A 25,126-nucleotide genomic window follows, 5' to 3' on the forward strand; every position below is an offset into this window, starting at 1 on the left:
AAGGTTCTAGCCATGGCCACAAGAGAAGCTGCACACTTGCTGTTCTCTCATAGCTGTGGCTATAGGAGGTGATGCAAACTCCTATTCTTTCAAAGATGCACCTTTTCAACAGACAGGTGGGTATACAAAGGACACCATGCCAAGACTCACACAGTGAGCAGTCTAAGGAGCAGAGGTCCATGAATTAACTTTGTCTGGAGATAGGATCGTTTTTAAGAGGATTGAAAATGGATTGAGAAGGGCATTGCTTCCTGATGTATACATCTATGTCTGTCACACTGTCACTGATAAACAGGTTTTGCAGGTTTGAAAACCATTCAACCACCCTGCAAATCCTATTTACTAGAGTTGAAAATTGGATAGGTGCACCATGGAAAGAAGGGAGCAATGATCCCTCTTTCAAACTGCCTTTGAAAAAGCTATTGTCTGTCTCCAGCATTTATTAGTTAGCAGAGCTGGAGAAGGAGCAAGACCCAAGTTGTGCCTCATTCTAGCCATTACCTGCCCGCAAAAGCAATGGCAAAAGTAGCCAAGATGGGATACGACTGTTGACAGGGAGGGACTGCAAAAGTTGACTGTTGGTGGGAGTTCTGGTTACTTACCAGTTCCTGGAGCGCTTGGCTAATTGCAAGCCATCCCAGAATGTGTGAGAGTGGTTCAGCTGTAAAATCATGGGTTACTAAGTCCCAGAGCCTACATGCACACCATGCCAGCTACTGACACAAGTTCTATGGCAACTTGTCAAACCCCGCTGGCCTCTAAATTTTGAAGCCAGAACAGGATACATTGCACAGTATGGAGCTTCAATTCCTCATGTCTAAAGCAGGGCATTTTGTTAGCACCATGAGCTGCTAATACACTCACCATCAATGGAGGTCAGGATGACCCGGGAGTGGTCATAGGCAATTACATTTGCATAGCGGTTCTTTGGTTTGTTCACTTCCAGGTTAGAGTTCTCCCAGGTAAACTGCTGCCCAGGATCAATGGACTGCAAGGAAGAAGAATAGACTGCAAGAAACACTAAGGTACAGTGCTTTCTCTCAACCTGTGGCAGGAATACAAGCGTTCAAGCTATCACACACCTTTCTCAATTCTGAAATAAACACCAGCCACTCCCAGAATATAAAACAGTATAGAGTGAAAAATGCAAAAGTTTCATATTAGAGATCTGAAAGTTGATTCAATGTAATTGCCACAGGCACATTCAATCTGGACAGACAAAAAAGCCCTGCCTATGCTGAGGGATAAACCCCGAAAGTGAACTTAGGAATTGGCCACTTGCAATCAGTGCAGTAATTAGTTTTTACATTGTGTGAATTCTCCCATGTCTAAAAGCCAAAAACAGTGATTCATTACAAGCTGGTAACAGTTGTCATGTATGAGTAAATTCTCTGATGTGTAGCATATTGGGAAATCTGTGCCCAGTTGAAGGCCTTGAAACGGCAAAATACCCAAACTATTTCAAAGCAACCTTGAGAACAGAAGCATGCAGACAGAGGTGGTGTCTTGTCTCTTAGGGATGAATTGTGGGTTTGATGGTGAAAACTAGTCTGGGAACACAGCAGCAGGGCACGATTTGCAGGCAGAAGGGCTGTGTCTCTGTGTGCACAATTGTGCATACCCAATTAACCTTTCCCCAGCAACGTCTCCTGCTACTTTTCCCCATTTGTTGCAGCAAATACTTGTCTGCGGACAAAGCACATTGGAATATGTATTATGGGTGGGTTAAGGCAGAATATCCTCTCTCAACTGCTGTTTCTTCTCTACAAATCCTTCCTGACACTACTTGGCATCAGAGAAACAGCAACCCAGGTACCCAGGCCAATATTTGCTGCTCAACATTTACATGAGACCCCAAACCCTCATTGCTCAAGTTTCCCCCCATCTTTGCTTACCAGGTTTACTAGAGCTACTTTAAAGAAGGAGCAGCCATAATTTTTTCAGTGAGTCAAATGTGCAACTTCCAGGGAGTTAAAAAGCAAAGAAGCAAATGATGGTAAGAGAGGGTGGGAAAATGCCATTCAAACTCATAGCATCCAATTGAGGAACAGGATTGCAGAGTGAGTGCAGTTCCTCTCTATCCTTCCCTGCAGAGCACCAGGTTAAGGTGAAGCACTCAGGTGGAAGGAGGCAGAAGCTTCATCCTCACAGAATGGAGTAACATGAAGAGGAAAAAATATTACCCAGTGTGTGACCTTTTGCAATATGTTCCTTCACTCCATATTCAGCCAGAGAGAAATCTCTCTCACCTAGATAATACTTCATTGTTTCATGTATACTGCCCTTCACTGTGGGGTTGCTGAGAAACACGGTGAACTCTCACCTGCACCCTCAACATAGGTTCAGAGAGCAAGTGGTAAGGAAACAGTGCTCATTCAACCCACTTGCCTTCTTTCATCAACGTATTTGCCAAGGTCCTCTGCTGCCTGGATTACTTCTCCACATAGGCAAATATTGCCTGCCCTCCTGCAACCTCCCCAATCCCTTATATACACCTGGGACAGACCACATGCCAGCAAACAACACCTGGCATGTGGTCTATCCCAAGCCTGATGCAGCAATTGGGGAACCATTCTCTATGACGACAGGATGTGGCAATGGACAGAGCGCTCCTTTTTCCATTGGCCCATAGGCACAGCTATGGCAGATTACTATGACTAAGCACGCCCAGAGCAGGGGCCTTTGTGACAGATAGGAAGGCAAGATATACCAGAACACGCATGAGCAACAAAGCGAAAACAGCTCAGTATCATCTGTGCTGGCATTTTTCCTGGTCTGTCTCCTCCCTAGCAGCACTGGGAAGCTCCTTGCTTTAAGCTATGAATAACTAACGGCTGTGCAGACACTCTCTTTCCTCGGCATTTCGAGGAGCAACAGCCTGAGACTGCCATCGACAAAACCAGCAGATGGGGCTAGGTTACGGGGAGGAGTGATGACCCCGTTCAAAACACTGTACCAGCCCTTCTGGCAAAACAGAGCATCCCCGTGTTAGGTTCAATGGCAGAGGATCTCCGTTTCAAGGGAAAGCAATGTAGCACACAAAAGGGGTTTTCACAGCCTCAGCAGGGAGGATGTGACATCACAGCACTGCTAATAGGTGGTTTGGGAAATGCAGGATGTAAATAGACGTTTCCAATAGGAACCCTATAATCTTCTATTATCAGAGTAATAAGCAGGCAGCACAGTGCAAAGTGGCAGGAGCAGACGCAGCCCAGCTCTCTGCAGCTTGTGACTGGGGCTCTTGTCACACTAAGCACATCTCCTAAGGGGCCGACACAAGGGGTGCTTCCAGACGAGGCTTTTACTGCGCCCTGCCTCATTCATGGAACTTTGTGGAGGGCCCAGATGACGATGTTGTGATCCATCGGCAATCAGCCTGTGTTTCCCCATTGCGGCATCCATCTTTTTTCTCACTGCAAAATGTTATGCAGTTTGAAATGCTTGGTGGTTGTTGGTTTCTTTTTTGCAGTGCAATTTTTCAGCAGATAGGGATAAGAAAATGTGCAGCTGAGGCAGGGTAGGAGGAGATGTCTCTGGGAAAGGTGGATGACATTCTGGGGTGCCCCTCTTTTTTTTTCTATTGCTTTGTTATACATTTCAAATCACAGAGACATTTTGTGTCCTGCAAAGCAAGACTTTTCCCCTCTCTCAAGACTTCTTGTAGGGAAAAAAGCAGGGAGAGATCCCACTGAATGCTGCAGTACTTACCTTTGAGTAAACATGTGTAAGATCTGGCTACAATATTCTTACTGGTGCTCATTTTTTGAAAATTGTAATTTCACTATGTTGGAATAGAGGCACTCTGAAATTGCCCCCCCCTTTTTAAAGTAGACACATATTTTGTCAATTTCAACTGTTCTCCCTTTGAGTTATTTGAATCAAAGGAGTCCCTTCATATGTGCAGAGAAGGGAGGGGAGTTTAAGGGTGTTACAAAATTCTGCAATTTCCTAACCAAGTTGTGAAACTAAGCAGTTATTTATAGGTGTGTGTAGGGATTTACAGCCCCATTGCAACCGTATCTACTCAGAACTAAGTCTGCAATCCACCTTACCCTGTATTGCAAGTACTTTAAAATATAGACACGCTAAACATACTAAAAACACCTGCTTCAAAAGGGGCGTGCGTCAACCATCAGGGATCACAGAAGGGGAAGGGACAATATTGCCCACTCACTGTGTTATGCCCACTGCATAGTGAGGGTACACATACCAAAGTTGCCTAAAGAAGTGTGGAGAGTTCATGGGAATTTTGCTTTTACTTTACAGCAGATGAACAATGATGGGCAGTGTTAGGAGCCTCCGCCTGGAAGTACCCCGGCTCTCTTGAGTCCACACCTGCTTAGAGCTGTCCATCTTAGACATTAACAGATCTTGTTTTCCCAAGTATAGGGGAGTTTCCATCTGGCTTCTTAGTAAACTATATTTCTCTTTTTGCAATAAGTCTGTGATGGGATGCATTTACTTCTGGGCAGGTATTTCACAGCTCAAAACAGAAAATGTAGCCCATCCCAAGACAGACATTAGGAAGGACCGTTCTGAAATATTTCAATAAACCAAATAAAATATTATATGCCACATTTTCAAGAGATTTGATAACACCCTCAGTTCAGGACCTTAGCTGTTCATGGATGAAACTGATAATACACCACAGCCAAATGTCAAGCTGTTTTGGATGAAGAAAACCTCTTTTGCAAGCGATTAGGAAAATGGCTACTTTCTCTTATACATTCTACCACTAGAATGGCTGTGCACAGTGAAAACTACACTCCCAGAGGTCTTGTTCAAAGCCAGACAGGCAGGGTCAGAAGTGCAAAACATACTTCTGTTCAAACTCACACTGAGACAGCTGCAATGTCTGGGGAGGGGAGGGGAGGGCAGCTCTACCATCTCTCCCCAACTCCTCCGCAACATCAGCATTGCCATTAAGGCAATTGTCTCTCTTTAGAGTGAGAAGGTGCAAAATCTTCCACTGTTCTATCACTAACGACCCCATAAGAGGGCAAACAGGTGAGAAAGGCAGGAGAAGGAATCCACCTGGCTGTGAAGAGGTGCTAATTAAATACGCCTGCAAATGAGTGACTCATTTAGAAGTGAAATGATTTAATTTAAACCTCAATGATGAATTAATGTGCACCTGCTTCTCCCTTAATGGTGAGCAAATGAGTAAATAAGGCAGGGAAGCAGGGATGCCCAGAATGCAGCTGAAACTCATTATACACAGTGCCCTGGATGGGCCACACCAAGAAAAAGGTTCATCCCCCACCCACCCCACGTCCTGTCCAGAGGCAAAGCATCTCTGCTTTACCAGGTTATACAGAATTAATTCCCACTCTTTTAGCCCAGCAACAACCAGACATGGTCCAACTGAAGGCAGTTCCAAAAGAATATGTGAGTGAGCACTGGGGAAAGGAGAAACTCTGTCCACTTATAAATATATGCTTATCAGCTTTTTCTCTACCTGGGCTCCTGTGCCTTTAATGACTGAATATCCAGCAGAAAAACAGCAGACGAGGCTTTACTTGATTTTTCTTAAAAAGTACAGGAACCAGGGGGAGGGGGGAAGTTGGCAACCTTCTCTTACAATACAGATTTCTGTGCAGGCTGGGATGGTACAAATCCTTTAATTCTGTGATTTGGCTTGGGGATGCCATCCTGCAGTGTTATCAAGAGGATTTTTTTTTTTACCCTTCCTAAATTCTGAACTTGAGGCCATAATCTAACACAAGCACAACAACACAGTCCAGTATTAATGGTGGCAGTTCAAAAAGCCATGTTAGCATAACCACTGACCAATGCAGAACTACAAAGCTACTTGGCACCTGCAGGCAGAGAGGCAACTGGGGATGATCAAACTACGAGGAGCTCATTCAAAACCCACTGCCTGTCACAAGAGCTTGGTGGCAGGGAGAGAGATGCGCTGTCTACCTGTCCACCTTCCTCCTCCAATGATCTATACCCCTGCCTGTTGTGGGTTGCAACTTGACTTCTATTTGCTAGAGCAGAGAGGAGAGAAACGTGAGCAAAAGGATTATTGGAATAGCAGGTGTGTGTGTGTTGTTACTGCTCACTTGCTGACACACTTGATTTGAGCTCTTAAAAGTGGCAGGCTGTATTCTCTGGGGGAAACACTAAGAAAACCCCAGTGGGCTTCTTGTTCTTCTGTCAAATGGCCAAGGGGGACTAAAGAAACTCTGGCAGTGGAACGCTTGGCAGGCTCTTTTAGGAGGACAGGAGGAGAGAGATGTAGTGCAGTGCAGGCTACATGACTATTTTCTGGCTGTGCCTGTCATCACACCACTACTTATCTGCACCTTGCTACAGCTCCTCATGGGCCCTAACACTGTGGCAGATGGTTGGAAGAGAAGGGTTGGAAAAGAGACAGCTTAGATGCGTGGAAGCATGTGATAGTGTTTCATGATCATTCAAGGGGCAACTGCAAACATATTGTCTCAGCAGGTGGTTGCTAAGCAGAATCCAGAGGGTTTCCTCAATGACTGGCTTCATAGTGTTTTTTTGGAGAGAGGGCTGAGTGCAAGGCATTCTGGGAGTCATGATGGGTGGATTCCACTCCAACAGGAAGGTGCTGGGGGTCAGAAATCCTGGGTAACTGCTCTATGATGAAAACTGGTAAAGATGAGAATAAGGGGAAGCCAGAGACAGGAATTTCCATCATTAGAAGTCTCAGAGTAAGGCTGTGTAAGGAAAAGATCCAGATCCAAACACTGGACACTTTCTCTCCTTCCACAATACATCTCATATGAAGGAAGCTATTCTAGTATCTATAGTACCTTGGGATTTAATCTTTCTGGAGCACTGCAGCCACCATCTTCTAGGCATAGAGATTTTATTATATCAAGTGGTATGTAAGTAGTACTAATAAATAAATATGCTGGCCCCAATAAAGTGAGGCAGGGATAGGCTAAAAGCCCCTCACAACACTGTATCATTTGCACATCCCAATAATTCAGGGGAGAGACACATTTTGCAAAAGGCAAGAGTACACAGAGCTCCCATTTACTGAGCTAAGTGGGCAAAGAGTCACCCATCCATAAGATTTTGGGGTATATCAGCAGTCCATGGCCACCCAAACCACCTTGTGAACACTTGTGATTCTGCTTGCTTCCCTGAGATACTCACTTTAGTATGGGCATCTTCCTGGGCCAGTATCCCAAAAACATGTTCCCCTCACCACCCTGTAACATTCTCAAGTGTGAAGTTGATCCACACAGCTTCTCAAGATATTAAAACAGTATTTCCCACTTGACATAATTGGCAATTTCGGGGGCATATCTGCCTTAGCATGATGTTGTACTCACTTCAAAGATCCAGCATTGACACAAAGGCTCCAGACTGGTTTTGAACCCAAGGGGGAGGTATAACATAAGGTATATAAATGCCCATGCTCAGGGCCAGCCCTACCATTAAGCAGAGAAGGCGGCCTTTTCTGGTAGCTGATTTTGGCTATCATGAAAGGGCAGCCAAATGTTACTTATTTAATTACTGTTGTATTTTCACTTTCAGGGACAGGTGCATATGGGATTTTATCCTTTGGTGGCAAAATTACTTGGCCAGCTTTGGGTACCATACACCTTGGCTTTGGGGCGGTGGTAGTGGCCGCATTAGCTGCATTGCCTCAGGCAGCAAAATTTCCTGTGCCGTCTGTATGATCAGTGATAGAATGAACAGAATTGTAGCCAATTCACCCACTGCACACATAGCAGACAGCATCTGTTCCCTATCAGCATGGAAGAAAAGCACTCTAGCTCTCTAGTCAATGACAAAAGCCAGTTTCACTAACTCATTGACTGAGCAGAGGAGGAGGACTTATCCCACCTCAAAATTGCCTAATATTTATCCACAGTCTGGCAGACCACCTGCTTTGGGTATCCTGTGGGCACAGCCTGCCTGCAATGCAAACAACAGTCCAACAGGAGGAGCTCAAGTACAGCCATTGTCCTAGCACAGCAAGTGTAGCTAAATAATTAAGATGCTGGCAGAATTTTGCTTATTTAATTCTATTCATCCCTGGCTGTAAATTCTCTCCAAGTTTCACTGTACACTAAGAGCTAAAGATCCTCTCCCTGTGGCTTGGTTCACCCACCACATCCAGACCAATTAAGAGTGACAATGAGCTAGCCACTCCTATCATGTACACAAGTCACATGGAGAAGGACAAGGTGACTTCAGGCCATAATGGCTCACCATTGGCACTGGGGGGGACCAGGCAGCCATTCCATTGGGCAGATCCTTTTTCTGCTCCAACTATCCTCTCCATCACAGCTTCAGACATAACTGCAGCCTCAGCTTGCAGAGCTTGACCTCACTTTCTCTGCTATTACCCCGGAGGTCCTAAAGCAGAGGTTGCAGGCTGCAGTGCCTCTCCTCTCACTGAGGAACAAGCCTTTGTTTGGCTGATCCTTGCTCTTAATGCTATCCCAACACTGTGGCTAAAGTACTATTAGGTATTCAGCGCTCTGAATTTCCCTATGGGTTTGAGCAGGCCCTCTGTAGAATGTGCAAACTTGTCCTAAGGATGTTTTGCTGCTGGGTTTGTGTGAGAATACCTAAAATGCCATTCTTCCCAACATTTCTGAGAGCAAATAGCTTTGAGGGATGGCCTGTATTGCTCTTCCTTCCCTCTTTGCTGCTTGGGTCAAGCTAAGTGGCACCAAGAGCATACACACAGCCCAATAGGAATCTATATGCTGGACTCCTCAGTTCACAGGGGCTGTAAGTGAAATCGGAGTTCTTTGGGGGGTAGAAGCTGTAATCCATGAGGGCAAACAGAATACCCTCCCTATATAGCAATACGTCCCGGTGCTATATTGCTTTTTCATTATTCAGCACCTGAATAATTCCTCCTCCCACTTCATGCTGCTATGTCTGCTGTGCAGGACCTGCTCTGCCAGTAAGGGTCAATGTAGTTGTTAGGCCAATGTGCTTGTTTTCTTTGGTAGCATGGGACAATGTCACTTCAGGACTCTTCCTCTTTGTGCCCATGAGAAAATCCCCTCTTGCTACTCAGCCCACCCTAGCCTGGAAAAAAAAAGAAACAAGTGGCCCAGACTGGGGTACACGGCTGCAGAATTGCTGAGAAAAAGCCTTTGGCCACAATCGGCTCCCTGCTTAATAGCTACTTCAGCATGGCCAATATAGCAGGTGATTGCTTGAAACTGGAATCAGAAAGAGAAGGATTGGAAAGATGCATGTCACAAATGTATCTAATAGCCACTTTGAGAAACCTCGGGCTCACTAGTGTAACTCTGCCCCCCACCCACCCCGCTAAGAGCAGGACCACTCAGCCCCAGATGCTGCTGCTAATGTTGCTTACATAGTCCTTCCATGCCACACGCCAGAAAAAAGATTCATGTCACAATGACCTGTGAAACGAAGGGTCCGGCTACAAATGGGCTTGCATATGGGATAAAATGCAGATGGGTTGCAGGCAAACAGGCACATGGGATGACCGTGCCTGCTTATTTTGTGCACTCAGGAGCCCTGCTTGGAAATCACATGCCTCTCTCTGATATATCCTATGGCTTAGTAGTGTGAAGTTAACCATTTCACCAAACCTCCTAGGCTTTAGTCCCACTTTCACATGCTAGCCTTTAGCTAGCCAGTGATTCTCCCTGGTTTGCTGGCCCCTATAATCTTGCCTTGTGGGTAAGACTTGTATCACATCTCTTGAATCAAGGGAGATATGCTGCAGCAAGGGGAGGTCAGGGGCAAAGGAAGATAACAATTCAAGCAGGACCAATAATGTGTTTAAAAGACACTTCCTCAATTTATCCTCCCCCCTCCCCATATGAGAGAGTTTTATTTATGATATAAACCCCTCACCGCTGAAGTGGGCCCTGCAGGGCTTGCTGCAAGCACAGGAAAACATTTATCCTGCTACTGTGACTCTAATAGCTACAAGGGAACTTTTTCCAACATAGCAATTTTTCAAATTAATCATCTGCCTAGTAAATGGTTCATCGTGGAAAGAAGGAGCTTGCGAGCAAGAGCCATGGCAATTCTTGGGTTCTCAATAACACTATTTTGGCCTCCATCACAGCATAAGCAGCACACCAGTGGCTACTGCACATCTTACATTTTCTAACAATTATTAATAACTATCAGAAAATGTGTAAAATGTAATGTGAGAATGGCCACAGCAGTATCTATATTGCTCCCAATGTACACATTGGGAAGCCACTATATAGACTGGACGCAAAACAGGTATGCACATGGCCATTCCCATATTTTACGCTCTTTCAAGATATGGACAGTGTTGCCAGTGTCTGGAAAGTAATAGTGAAGTGGTCCTAAATGGAGACATGAAAGAACTGAGAGAGGCAAAATATAGAAGTGGGGGCAGTGGATCGGGATTAAGGGGTGTTCACAGATGCAGGATTGGAGAAGCCACGGTATTGGGAAATTAGGATTCCTTGGACAGATGCACAATGAGTCAGGATGGAATTCTTGTTAATTCAGTAAGGCTGAGCTGAGAAGCTGCAGAAGCTACTGTTCAGGAGCCCATGGATCCAAAAGAACACATAACTCTGCTCACCTCATATTCCTGGGAGAACTTCAGCCCATCATTGGCCTTCAGCCGGTCAATGTTGTCAGCAAGGTCTGTCACTGGGATGGGAGGGTGGTCGCGCATGCCTGCCAGACCAAACACAAGGGAGGGGGAAGTAGCAGAGAGGAGAGAAGTTATTGCTAAGGTAAAGAGGGAATTGTTCTTCCACAAGTGCACAGTGGACCAGATGGCAATGTGTAACACTGGCAAGACGGATGGAACATGAGCAAGGTCACATGACATGCAGTGCCCACGCAATGGCACAATGTACGTGTACATGCTCAAGATGAGACAGCAGCCAGCTGGCTTCCACATATAATACCAGGCGGAAAGGGTGAAGGGGCTTGGAAAGATGCTCCTGAACAGAATGAGACTGGGTTAGGCTGGGGAGATTGGAGCAGCAATAAAGCACAGAGCTCTTGCAGAACGGCTCCCTGCCTTTCGTTCACACCAATCGTGTCCACTACAGAGCAGAAACAAAGATCTTGAGGAGGTGCCCCCTTTGCTTACTGGGCCTTGGGGCCAGTTTCTGTATCTCTCAACAGCCTGTTCAGGTAGCACTCAGATCTTAAGCATTAACAGCCACATTCTCACTGGAGAGGCACCAATAACTTCTTCCTCTAATAACTGGGCAATTAAAGAACATTTGTTATCAAATAATATTTTGCCTAGTTATGGTGAGGGAGACCAGAGGGTCTGGGCAGTAAGAGTATGCTGTCTGCTTAAGAATATACAGCCACACTATAAGTGGATTCTAACCAGACTCTAACTACCCGTCTGGGGTTCTTCCTCTGACAGTTGAGCCCCATCTCTGTAATGCTCAAAGCATCAACATGAAATTAAAACTGCAACAGACGCCCCCCCCCCCATTTCATGGGAGGCTAGAGCCAAAGCGACTCCCTCAAGCCTATGGGGACAACCAATTCCTAGTTACTTTCTTTGCCCACCTAACATCAGAAGATCAGGAAATTAAAATAATATCTGCAAGTAACACACTTCATTTGAAGTGCATTAAAACAGGAAGAGAAAGTCAAAGGAAAGGAGAGCAACTACCCCCAGCCTTAAAGCATTCCAATAAGGTATTGTCAACAGAACAGTGACTGGATGGGACATCCAGGAGATGAGCAATTGCCAGCTTACTGGACCAGCATTTCCATTTCATTTTGGAAGAAATGTTATCTGCCCTGTATGTACTATAAATGCATCCTTTGCAACGGGAGCTAAGCCGTGTCTTTCTAAAGTTGAAGCTCTACCTACAACCTGCCAAGAGAAGAGCTGCTGCAGCCTCAGGTGCTCAGCCCAGATCGCAGCTTCACTGGCTGATAACTGAATGGCATCATTTGAAAAGCTGTAGCAACCTAACCTCTCTTCTTTTCCTCCCATGCAGGCTGGAGCATCTTATGGGTATTGCAACAGAAACTAGCCTTTGGGGGACTGCTGGGCCCATGAGTCAGTGAATTGTTATCTCTATGTCTGTGGTGAGTGAGGTTGACCTTCATGATAGTGAACAAAAAAGGATGAAAAAGAAAGGAGAGGGTGGGAAAAAAAGAGAGTGAGGAAGAAGCAAAAGGAGGAGGAGAAAAAACTAACTTGAGATATTCGGGCAACTGGGGCCACTGGCACCTGCAAGAACAGAAATCCCATTAGCTGTTGCTGAGGGCAGATTCAAGGGAATGACAGAGGAGGGTCAAAGGGTAGCATAGAAGTCCCCCTCACCACTTTCAGAACCCTGTTTGGGGGAAGAAATTGCAGCACAACACTTGCTATACATGTAGCAGCACGGTGAGGGATGTATTAAGACAAGCAGCGGCTACAGCTAAGTGTATTTCACAGACAATTTCACTACCACAAAGAGGATAGAGCTTAGAATTTCCCACAACATACACTATATGAATGGTTTTGCCTGTTGGCCTGGAAAGAGAGTTCCCATTTCTAGCCCACGTTGCCTTCCCAAGACCATGCTTCCCTTGCTATCTGAGCCAGCAGCAGAGCCTTGTGACCAGGGCTGAGTCATAACTCACCCCATCACTGAATAGCGACATCACCCTGCCTGACCTGTCAGAACCCTGCAAAATGGAACATGAGTACAAGGGAAGTGACAATTCACGCAAGAACCTGTGTCTGAAGTAGAAACTATTAAAGCGATACACTTAATATTTAATAACAGCAGCCTGATTAATTATGTACTGAGCAAAGCCTTTCCTGCCTCTACATTTGCCAGCAGGGATATCTACTACCAGACTGCTCAGGGTTTAGTTGCTGCTGTCTGGCCCACAGAAGGCCCCCATCCATCCATCTCAGTATGAAGGTGAGACTAGGTGGAGGCCACTGAGTGACTCAGGCTGTGACGTGAGCACCAGCACTTTCTTTGGCACACCGACCGCTCCCTGCTGGCCACCTGAGTAGACAAAAGGATGCAAAGGCTGAAAGCAGAAGCTCAGCAATTTTAGTCAAGCTGGAGAATACGTACACATGAAGCAGGCTCACCTTCCTCAAACTGCGCTTTCGTCAATGTTACTTTTTGTGTACTTTCTGTACCTGTGCACAGCTCTGTGCCATGTTCACGCTTCATTCCTCACTCTGACTAGTTTGGACTAGACTTCCAGCTTTCCTATCATGTTGGACTGTGTAAATGATTTGGTGAAATACTGACTTTCCACTAGTGGGGCGGGGCATGTTCCCATCTCACAGCTCTGCAAGCTGTGAACAAGCTCTGCAAGCTACATAGCCCCATCCTTTAACCCATCTTAAAGCAATATAAGATGGTAGAGTCAAGTCCTGGACGGAGAGAAAAGAGAATAGTGCTGCACATAGCCACAACTTTAACTAGCAGTTCCCATCCTGGAAATACTCCCCTTACCAAAAAAATCTACCACTAAGAGGACAAATAGTTTGAAGGAAAAGGAATACAGGCCACATCTTGCAAGGTAGAACCTTGAAGCCAAGGAAGTCCTAATTTATGACTTTTAGATGGCTATTGTGCCTTCATGAATCTCACCAGCTAAGAAGGGCATGATGGCCAACAGCCAATTTAGGACAGGCTCCCTGCTGAAGAGATGCTGTTGACAGCAGCACCTATCGTAACTGCAACCTACAATAAAAGTTGGGTGGTGGGAAGTTCTTCAGGAACCAAGTCATAATAACAAAACAGCCTGGGATAGCATCTGCCTATCTTGATGTTGGACAGTAAATCTATCAGTGTATTGGACTTTCTTTTTGCTGACTAATTTTAAGGTATATTCCAAAGTTGGCAAAACTGAATGTCATCTTTGGAATACACTATAAATCCTGCCAAGACTCAAAAGAGCCATGCTCCTGGTCATAGTATGCCTGCCAGCCTCTTGTGACACATGCTTAGTCTGGTCTTTGAGCAACAGCAAGCCCTGTGAGCCTGTTCTGTTTGTAGCTGCTGTTAGTCATATCTCTGAGCATTGAACTGAGCCACTGGCCAGCTTCATGGGATGTACACATACTGAAGGGGTGGTGGTGGAGCAAAAGTCTCCGGCCAGAAATACCTGCCTATGACAGGCACAGAGCTCAATGGGGATGGGAGGCACAACAGCCATAGCCTACCTGGTGTTTGGTAGTTGAGCCGTCTCATTTCAACAGGGTCAGAGGAATGGGCCAGCAAGGAATCCTTCAAGCCAATGGAATGTTCATCCTTAGAGGAGGGTGAATTGGCCCTTTTCCTAAAGGAAGAGAAGGCACAGCTTACAAATCGAATCTCGGCTTAGGCCAAATGGCAGAGAGCTTCAAGATGACCTGGCAGCAGTCTCAATAATACACTTACCAGCAAGCTAGGGAGACCCTTCCCTCACAGCCAGGCACAGTATTACAAGAACTCGAATTCCACCCCCATTCATTTATTAGGGACTACTTCCTGTGGTGGAAGAACACACTTAAGATTTTCCAAAGTATTAAAAAATTATTTAAAATGTGAAGAGTTGTAATATAATGGGGTAAGGGCTCTTCAGGGTGAGTTTTATTGGTCCATTAATACTTGTCTTGAATAGCTGAAGGCCCCCCAGGCGTGTGTTAATGGAACAATAAAATACACTGTTGTCTCTTCATGCTATATTTATGCCTACAGCTCTGCCACCCTAGGCTCTTATCCTGGTAGATTTCACGAGCTAAGCAGAGATGAACCTGTCCAGTAATTAAATGGGAGACCTTTACAGGAAATTTTGGGATGGCAAGAAGAATTATTAGTAATGCTCACTGGCTATCATTAAACCAAACAGGCCCATATGGAGCTGCTTTTTCATGCTGAAGTGCGGAGCTGCAATGTGTTTTCTGGGGCCACTAAGTATGGGTGGGGTAACGTGGGGTGGTAATGGGGTGAGGAAGGGATGTTTTAGCTCCAGAAACAGAGACTGCAGTCTCTCAGATGGGTACTAGGGAGCATTATGCTGCACCCTGCAGGCAAGTCAGCAGGTGTGTGTGTGTGTGTGGTGTGTAAATCTCTCCTTTAAAGGTGAAGGTACTCTGGTGTTCTTTCAGGCAAGCCAAAAGCAGTGATGATTAACATGGAGAACAGTTGATAGCACCATGAAAAAGATTTTCATTTGCCTGATGGCACAAACCCAAGTTGTTAGAAGGCAGAAAATGGCACAAGGCAGCATGAATAGGGAAACTACAAGCAACTTACAGCCCCTGGTAGTGCTAGCAGGCACCAGGTTGTTCTAGACAGATGCACTGCAGTTAGTGTGGTACCTAAAGAGCTCTCTGTGCTGTGTAAAGGCAAGGTCTTTTCAACACATTTGTTTAGCTGTATTGCAGTGGAGGAGGGTAATTTATAAAGTAGCTACATCATTACAGCATCTGAAATAAGAGCCTTGTATCAACCTGAATTCATCACCTGAGACCAGTGTATAAAGAAGTCAGAAGCTTTGCTTTGACCCCCATCTCCTGCTAAAAGTGAATGCCACTCTCTTGTAATGGCATTACTTTCAGATGTATCAAAGATCAGACAGGCACCAAAGTCTGCAACCAGTGGGAGACCTTTATAGGAGACATGGTGGCACAGAAAAATGAATAGCTCAGAGCAAGGCCTTTTCGAAATGTTTTACAGAGCATGTCAATTTTGCCAAGGAACTCAAGTCAGCTTGTGGCAGTATCATATTCTTGGCCAATCTATGGGGTAAATAATCCCACAAACAGGCCACCATGTGCTTTGAAAGTGACTAATTCCCTGAAATTTTGTCACACCTCAATTGTGGAGTTCTTTTTTTAAATCTAACAGCAAGACTAAGGGTACTTCTATATGGAGGGCTTGTAGTGCTACCAATTAAAAGGTGTTATGCAACTATTCTGTCTTTTTCTCCTTAATGGATTTTCCGTGGCAAGAAAAAAGAGAGAAGAAATAGTGGGAAAACATGGGCAGTTCCCACTGAAAGATGACTATGTCTGGATGCCTGCCTTAAAATTATGAATGGGTGATAGTGCCATAGAAGCCTCATCTGGAAGCACCCCCAAGTAGAGAAGGGTGAAAGAATTCATCATATCACAATGACTAGAGAAGCAGAGCGCTACCCAGGGGCCAGACTGGTCTGGGCAGATCTTAACAAGATGAAACCATGGATTTGAAAGATACAAAACAAAAAGAGAAATAGGAGATCTACCTTTCTTGTTTGCTAGATCCAGGGACAGCAGAAATGAAAAGAGAAACCAGGATTACACAGAGGTATTAATTGTGCATGCAGTAACCCAAAGTTACCCCCTGCCACCCTCCTGGCACTATGCACATTTACTTGGAGAAAAGGTATGGTAGCTTGCCCAGAACTGAGGTGGAAGAATCAGCATTCTCTGTAACCCAATGAGCAGCTACTGGTTAACCCAGCAGCAGTTCATAGTGGAAATTTGTGGCCCAGAACATAGATCAGAACACCTATGACCACCCTGGGGACAGCTCCCTGGAACAAAGGTACCCGTTGCCATTCTTTCCTGGGGGAAAAGTACCAGGTCTTTGAATAAACTGAGGGATGTAGGCATTTCCTGGCCAAAGCCTCTTCCATAATCCAAGCTACAGAAGCTAAGTAATCAACCTAACTCTGATAAGCAGAAATACTCCCAACTTCTATGCATCAAAAACAATTATCTGGTGCTGGCACAGCCCCACGCACTCACAGTATACACTTTTCCAGTACAACATGAAATGCAGAGCCGATGGAATGTGATCTCACACTCCCATCCACTTCTGCCCAAAGCCCTTCCTTTACTGAGCACTGTTTAGCAGGTACAGGTGAGCAAGGCCTTTGGGCACAGTCAGACTATGCGCCTCAGAGGGGACTGAGTGTTCCCTTGGGTTTGCCATTAAGTGTCTCACTATATAGAAAGTCATGCACCTGAAGCTGGTGCGCTACTGCACCACATACACCATCCCATTGCATGGTCCTAGGCTGTTGCTCACCTTTTGAAGAGCAGGATCGCAATGACGATGATGATGATTAAGATGACAGCCAGGACTGGACCCATCACCCACAGCATCTCTGGCTCATCCTGCTGTTTTGCTGACACCTCCATCACAATCTCATCTGAGTAGGGACTGGCTGCATACCTCTTCTGTGCGTGGGGGAAGAGCAGTCAAAACCATTCATCAGGTTCCTTACCTACACTATTTTCAGCTTTCCCTCTGCCCAATAGTCCCAAGCTGCCCACCTGCAATCTTTCTGAAGAATAACCATGGAATTAATAACAGACACCTCAAAATGCTACCTCCTCCCCTCAGTGCCAGAATGGAATGTCCCAGCTGAGAGCAAGTTGCCAGTCTCAGATGCACAAAGAGCCAAATTATAGGCTTTGGAGTTGCAGCCAATTGAGCATTGGGCTGGCGGGTAGTGGCTAAGTGGTTTATAATACCTATGATGCTGATATAAGGACACCAGCCCAGGGGGTGATATGTCAGGGAACACCTGCTGGGCATAATGTTGCACATTAAACAGCAGACCAACTCATGGCTGTCCCTGAAGCTACAGCTAAGCCCTGAACAGAGCAGGCTCCTCATATACAAAGCTTCTCATTCAAGTTGCAACCCACAGAGCAAAAACAGTCTGGCCCGGTACTTTATATTTGCAAAGCTGGCAGGCTCAAACCTTGGCTCATGTCAAAGAACGAAGCACTTGTGCCATTGCCATTTCAGATTTGCCTTGTAGGTCAGGAGAGACATAGGCAGGTAGGAATGCATTCTACATTATTATGGAAAGCACCTATTTCTCTGCCTAAGGGAGCAGCATACACTGATCTCACTTTTGGCCATTCCACTTCTAGTGACTCCTACTCCTGCTGTTCTTGAAGCTGTGGTTTTAAACAGATGGAGTCTATGTTCACACTACTGAGAAATGAGAGGGCCTTTTCAGTGGTGGTGCCCCATCCCTGGAATGCCCTTTCCCAAGAAGCTTGCCTGTTGCCTACATTGCGACTTTTACAGTGACAAGTGAAGATCTTTTGACCTTCCCAGGCACTTTGGGATAGAGATTTATAAGAATTTTATTTTTGCTTACAAAATCTGTGAGCAGGCCCATGTTCAAAGCTCCAAATATGAGCACGTGTCCACCAAAAATATTTGCAAATTGTCGAACATGTGCTCACGTTAGTCTTGTTTCCGATTCCCAGTTCAATTTGTGCAAATTTCCTCAGTAGACTGAATCAGCCCCAGTTTAGTATATGGAGGAGATTTGTGCAAATTGGAGATTTACACAAATATCCCATTTGATCGCTGCTCAATTTGCGCAAATTTCCCATTCACACGGAGCAAGCAGTGATTGCAAATGGAAACGAGAATCGGGCCTGAGACAAACAGCATGGCAACATTCAGCGAATCCCAGCATTCTTGAACATAGCCCATTCGCCCGTCCTGATGTCTTTTTTTTTTTTAGTGCTTTTAGATCTTTCCACTGTTTACTCCTGTTACTGGTTCTGGTTTTATTATGTTCTGCTGTTCATTTTATCTTGATTTTTCCTTTGTTTTATTGTCTTAATGCTATTTAAAACTTCTTTTGTTTTATTGTCTTAATGCTATTTTGTACATTTTTAAATTTGTACACCGCACAGAGAATTTAGGTTATTGGGATGTTTAAAAATGTATCAAATAAACGCCATAAAAATGAGAGCACATTCTCAAAGTTCTAGGATTTTTCTAGAGATGTGCAAGTCCTGCCCTTCTCATTTTAGAAATGAAACATGCTAAATAGGAAAGTAATCAGTGCTCTGCAATAGCTCTTTCAGCAACACTCATTTATGATGCTGCAACATCATTGTCACCCAGGGTTGCCACTGCACACCAGAGAGGGCATGAAGAGGGGACGCTTTACTGCAGGGATGGGCAACCTGTGGCCATCCAGATGTTTTGGCCACTATTAGCTATGCTGGATAGGGGGTGATGGGAACTGTAGGCCAAAACATTTGGAGGCCCACAAGTTGCCTATACCTGCTTTAGTGTAAGGAGAATGACTGGGTTGAACTTGTCCAAGTTACAACCTGACACTGCAGCTAGAAAGAGCCCACAGGAAGCACTGTGAGCGCAATGGAGCTTCGCTACAGAACAGTTGCAGCTGCACCACAAAACAAATCTATGTGGCTGGAGAACTTGCTCTGCTGGTTGTAGTGCTCTTGTGAAGAGTCAGTCTTTTACATGTAGTCCCAAACCTCGTGTTTCAAGGACGGCTTCCCTGGCTAATCCGAGGTCTCCAACTCTCCTGGCCAGTGGCTGCATGTTTGTGGTGTCTGCCACACGAGTCCTCAGACTGGATGAGTAATGAAGCATTTGACCAGCTCTAATGAGCCATTACAAGTAAATGAGGCTGAAAGAGAGAGCCCCAGCAAGGGGCAGAGCAGAAGGGCCAGAGTGTCTTTATTACAGCTGGCTGTTATTTACACATTTGCAGCAGCAGCAGCAGCATTACTCAGCCTTTCCTCTCCCTCATTAATACTAGTTTGCAGCAATGCATAATCCAAAAGGCTATGCAGGATTATGGGGGAAGTGAAGAGGAACAAAGGATGGGACCAGGAATTTATTTTCTCTCCTGACCTGCTTGGCCCCTATACACATGGGCAAGGGAAGCAAGGGGAGGGGGATAAGGCTCTGCAGATAAAACTTCCACAGCCTTTACTACACCGCTATTTCCCTCATGCCACCTCTGAAACGGCCAATAGCCGGTCTACTCGCTTCTCCTATTCCTTACCGTATCACCATCCTCTAGTGAAGCCAGCACAAAACAACGGTAGCTCAGGTCTTCAGAAAGTGGCTTATTGTAGAAGCCTTTATAGTTCTTCTCATCCCCCAAGACGAAGGTCTCTGGTAGATCATCCATTTGGGCAGCAATGTAGGGCTGGAGGCGTTCTGCTTGTCGACGCTGGCGCCTGTCCGGGCCTCCTTCGTTTATGGCCTCCAGCAGCTGGGTAGGAAAATAAAGCCAATGAGAGAAAAAGCTATGTCAAGGGGACACTACATTTCCAGAAGGAAAACTTGCAGTTCAGGTAAATGACTCAGGATCGCCCATATATTCCTTACACTAGTAAAATCCTTTAGGCGTTCTCTAGAACTCCACAAATTGAAATCTGCTTCCTTGTCAGCAGAGTTATTAGGTTGCATGGGGTGGGGTGGTTTAGAACATTTAAGCAAAGTATTGTTCTGGGATTCTAATGCATGCTTTGATTGTTTTTAACATAATCTACTTTAGGTACTGTTTTGTGAAAAACAGTACTTTTTATAAAAAGTTTCTAGTCCTCAACACTGTAGAAAAAATTATGTTGAAGTGTACATTGGTCTTAGATGGTGGATCAGCAGCAGCCATGTCTGTGCAGCTCTCCTAGTCAGCACAAAGAAGACAATGAAGCACTAGCCATACATGTATCTTTGGATGCCCAGGAATTTGAACTGTCAGAGACAGATAAAGGTTCAGCAGGGTGTGAGACTGATCCCGTCACCCCAAAAACATGCTTTGCAGACTGCAGTAAAATGTACAAAATCTCTAGACAATGTCAGGTGCTCCCACCCTACATTCTGCTGTGCTGCAGCCAGGCTTTGTTGAAATCACACATGGTGCTAACAGATTTCATGGGACACTCAGAAAAAAAATGACAAATTTCATAGTCATCCACAAATTCAAGGAGGAGGATATAAACGCACCAAAATTCAATTACATTGCTCGGAAAGGCTCTCAGATGTTTAAAGATGTTTTTCTAATGAATAAAAATGAATGCTAGGCTCTGAACAGAAATTCTAATTTAAAACGAAAGAAGAGGCATGAAATACATTTCACACAAACAATGTGTCAGGGCAGACACGGAGCATCAGAACAACTGTGCTGCCCTGAAGACGGAGGCTGTGCAGCTGCGTCAGCAGAAGGAGGCTGCTGGCTTGTGACTTCACTTGGGGTGATGTCCTTGCCATCTGCCCATTTAACCAATTCTCTAAATCCTAATTGTTGAGATAAGATGCATGCATGCACTGCCATGTCTATGTTTCAGTTTTTACATCTTGCTTTGCAGAGGAATTGTGCGGCAGAGCCTGAGGACGAAAGGAAACAAAGTGTGATTCATAAATGCAACAAGTCCTCTGGGAATGCCACTTTAGTGACCTCTTTCAGGCTAAGTAGCTGAAAGCTCTGCAGGCACTTTTTCAGAGTTGGCTAGTGATGAGTGTGGCGATCATGGTCAGTTGAGGAACTCCGCATTTTCAGGACGACAGAAGATGGCACCAAATACAGCTCTCCTTGGGGAATAATCCCACACAGGCAAAAGCGAAGAAATGCCAAGTCTTCTACCAGCCTGCTCAGGACCGGCTAATATTGCCCATGTGTTTCCCCTACTCGCCACAAAACAAGTGGAAGCAAATTTCGATGCTAGCAGGTTTCTCCCTTCTACCTGGTCCAGTTCCATCTCATCTGGAGTCCTCAATCTGGAGCCAAGTATGTTGCTTGTGTGGTCTGCTGGCACAACCACAATGTAGTACCACCTGAGAAACAAGAGGAGGGAAGGGGTGAGCCATGCTTCAGACAACCTTGGGGTTCTTTCCACTGTTACTCTAACTTAAGTCCCATCCGTTAAAATGGAACTACTCTAAGGAGGACTACAACAGGATACAACGTTCGGCATCCCTGCAACTCTCACTAGCTATCTTCATTTTCTTTGCACTTTCCAAAGACTTGGGCTACAGACTGCTCACATTTATCAGGCTAATGAGGTCACAAGACCAGTCTTTGGTTAAATCACGCCAGAGGCTGGAAAAGACAGCTCTACCATTGGGGTTCCTATTTCAGAGGTGGGAAACCACAAACACAAATGAGACTTCAACAAGCTCCCTAAAGAGATTTAAGTACATTATTTAAAATAACTGTGCAACACTGCAGAAGGTGCATTCTGGGGCCTTTCGGGGGGAAGGTGGGGATTATGGCTTTATGACCATAATGTGGCTTTATGTGGCTCTACATTTCATAGACAGGTGACAGAGGAGCAGGATACAATGCACAAAAAAATGGTAGCTCAAGAGCAGAATCATTTCAAGGCCGGTACCCTCTGTTTTTGCAATTCACACTATTATCACAGCCTGTGAAATGTGACACAGTTCCCAATGATATCACCCCTTATTACCCATGGAAAAATCTCATGACTCTGCAGGACTCAGGAGATTCCCACCCTCCACATAGAAACATACAAGACTGATTCTAATGCCCTGCTCTCCTTCAGTAGAACACAGCAACAGGCCGGTAAATAGAGCAGAATCACAGAAGTGGGGAGGATGTACCTGACTGGCACGGAGGTCTTCACTTTGGGGAGAGTGAGGGTGAATTGTCCATTATGAATATATTTGTACGTGGAAATGGGCTTGCTCTGGAGGACATCAGGTGCCGTCCGGATGAAGACCCGGTGCTGCAATGCCCCAGCACTGCTTCCCCGGTTTGTGAGTGCAAAGGAGTAGTTGGTGTCTGGCTGAAGGTCATTAATCAGCTTCTTCATGGAGTGGCCATCCACCTCCACCGTCTGGCCATTGTACAGAATCTGCAAGCAAAGTCAACAAATTATTGCACCCCAAACTATAGGTGTCCTCACAGAAAAAAATATGAATGAAATCCCTTTCCAAAACTTCATTACTTGGCTTGGTTTTTTTGGGTTTTTTTGCCATCTTATCATTGCATAACATACTTAAGCTGAGCTCTTCTTAAGTATGACTATCACTAGTCTGAGTAATCACAATCACGTGATCATGGTTGCTAGTCACCTCCAGGCACTCTTGGATGAAACTGAGTTTCGGTTGTGATTTAGACCTGTCTTACTTGCTCTGTGAGATTACCTTTGCTGCGAGAGAGATGAGCGTGAGACCATGTTGTTTCTCTTGGGCTTCTTAGTAGCTTTCAATACCATCAATCACAGTATCCATATGAATAGGTTGTCTGGTTTGGGGCTTGAAGGTACTGTATTGCAGTGTTCCACTCATACTTGGGTAATTGATTCCAGAAGGTCGTGCTGGGGGATTATTGCACTGTCCTGTGGAAATTATGCTATGGGGTTCCACAGGGCTCTATTTTATCCTTAGGCTGTTCAACATCTACATGAAGCTGCTGGAATAGGATATCTGGAGATGCTGACTGAGGTGTCATCAATATGCAGATGATACCCTGCTCTACCTCTTCTTTTCCTGTAGTCCAGGTGAGGCTGTGGGTGTTCTATACCAGTGTCTTGGCATGATAATGGACTGGATGAAGGCCAATAAAGTGAGGCCAGATTTACACCTTGTGTCAAATCATTATGAAGGTGGAATAAAAAGCAAGACATAACACTATGAAAGTGGTATATGGAATGTGGTTTGTGCCCCAGCAGTTATCAGTGCACTTCCATACCTGCTATAAAGCAGTAGTTTAGATCTAGCATCAGACTCAGCCCACATAAGATGAATATGGTTGTCAGTTACTAACAGGGACTGGCCGACGAGACCACATCATGCCAGTTCTTTTCCAGCTTCATTGGCTGCCAGTCCAGGTACGGGCCTGATTCAAAGTGCTGCTATTACCATTTAAAGCCCTAAACTGCTTGGGGCCGGGCTATCTGAAGGAACGCCTCCTCCTGTATGTACCTGCCCGGACCCTAAGGTCATCCTCAGGGGTCCTTCTCCACGAGCCCCTGCCAAAGGAAGTGAGACAGGTGGCTACCAGGAGGAGGGCCTTCTCTGCTGTGGCACCCCGGCTGTGGAATGAGCTCCCTAAGGAGGTCCGCTTGGCACCTACATTATATGCTTTTAGATGCCAGGTGAAGACCTTTTTATTCTCCCAGCATTTTAACAGTCTATAGATAAATTTTAACTTGGTGTTTTAAATTTGTAATTTTGCATTGCTGCTGTTTTTATCTGGTTGAGCTTTTATATTGTATTTTATATTATGGTTTTATACTGTTGTTTTATACTTTGAAAGTTTTAAATTTTTTGAACCGCCCAGAGAGCTCCGGCTATTGGGTGGTATAGAAATGCAATCAATCAATCAATCAAATCAAATCAAATCAAATCAAATCAAATCAAATCAAATAAAATAGTCCATGGTTTGTCGGACCATTTCAGGTATATTCAACTTGGTTTTGGGAGGATTGCACTCCCACTAGGGATTAGGTGCATAGTTTGGGACTGCTCTTAGATTCAGCACTGTCGCTAGAGGTACAGGTAGTCTCAGTGGCTAAGAGTGCCTTTTATCAGCTTTGCTACAAAACTTTCTCGACAGAGAAATAACTTGTTGCAGTTATCCATGCTTTGGTAACCTCCTGTTTGGATTACTGTAGTACTTTATAAGTAGGGCTGCTTTTGAAAATGGTCCAGAAACTTTAGTTCGAAGTAGGGCAGAAAGATTGTTAACAGCAACTGGCTGGTACAATTGTATTATGCCAGTGCTTTGTCATCTGCATTGACTGCCAGTCCATTTACAAGCCCAATTTAACCTTTAAAGCCCTAAATGGCTTGGGACCAGGTTATCTGAAGGAGCACCTCCTCTTGTTATATATCTACCTAGACACTAAGGTCCTCTTCTGAGACCCTTCTTCGATGCCCAAGCCAAGTGCTACCTCCAGTATCAGAGGCAGTAAGCCTATATACACCAGTTGCTGGGGAGCAGGGGCGGGAGGGTGCTGTTGCACCATGTCCTGCTAGTAAGTTCCTGGTCGACAGCTGTGTGAACAGTATAATGGACTAGATGGATCCTTGGTCTAATCCAGCATGGCTCTTATGTTCTTATGAGATGAAGCAGGTGGCTACAAAGGAGAGGGACTTTTCTGTGGTAGAACCCTGGGCATTCTGGTTGTGGAACACCTGCAGAAAGGCTCACCTGGAACCTACATCATGGTCTTTTCAGTGGCAGGTGAAGACCCTTTTATTCCCGCTGACTTTTTAATCCTTCAGTTTTAAAATTGTGTTAGTGATTTTTAGATCCTTGCTCTTGTTCTCTGACGCTGGATTTATTTTTGGTTTTTTCCATGACTGTTCTAATTTGTTTTAGACATCACATTATGTTTTATTGTCCTTGTAATTTATGGTTTTACCTCTATTCTGTGAATCACCCAGAGAGTTCTGTCTATTGGACGGCATAG

The 25,126-nt window shown here is 45.1% G+C and overlaps 1 protein-coding gene across 5 annotated transcripts in view; it reads right to left on the reverse strand.

Annotated features, from left to right (window-relative positions):
- The window catches only part of PTPRF (protein tyrosine phosphatase receptor type F), a 589,418-nt gene that overhangs the window by 20,494 nt on the left and 543,798 nt on the right, over positions 1–25,126 (reverse strand). For 4 of the 5 annotated variants that reach the window (XM_063140104.1, XM_063140096.1, XM_063140111.1 and 1 more), the window contains 7 exons: positions 22,308–22,561; positions 21,428–21,518; positions 19,744–19,956; positions 16,974–17,125; positions 14,138–14,253; positions 10,553–10,650; positions 865–988 (listed from right to left, as the gene is read on the reverse strand). In XM_063140104.1, the coding sequence (XP_062996174.1) occupies positions 865–988; positions 10,553–10,650; positions 14,138–14,253; positions 16,974–17,125; positions 19,744–19,956; positions 21,428–21,518; positions 22,308–22,561 (1,048 nt within the window). Of the gene's footprint in view, positions 1–864; positions 989–10,552; positions 10,651–12,154; positions 12,188–14,137; positions 14,254–16,973; positions 17,126–19,743; positions 19,957–21,427; positions 21,519–22,307; positions 22,562–25,126 lie in introns of all 5 variants that reach the window. The other variant, XM_063140120.1, reaches the window with a different exon arrangement.

This window comes from Elgaria multicarinata, chromosome 1 (genome assembly GCF_023053635.1).
Source record: "Elgaria multicarinata webbii isolate HBS135686 ecotype San Diego chromosome 1, rElgMul1.1.pri, whole genome shotgun sequence".
Lineage (NCBI taxonomy): Eukaryota > Metazoa > Chordata > Lepidosauria > Squamata > Anguidae > Elgaria > Elgaria multicarinata.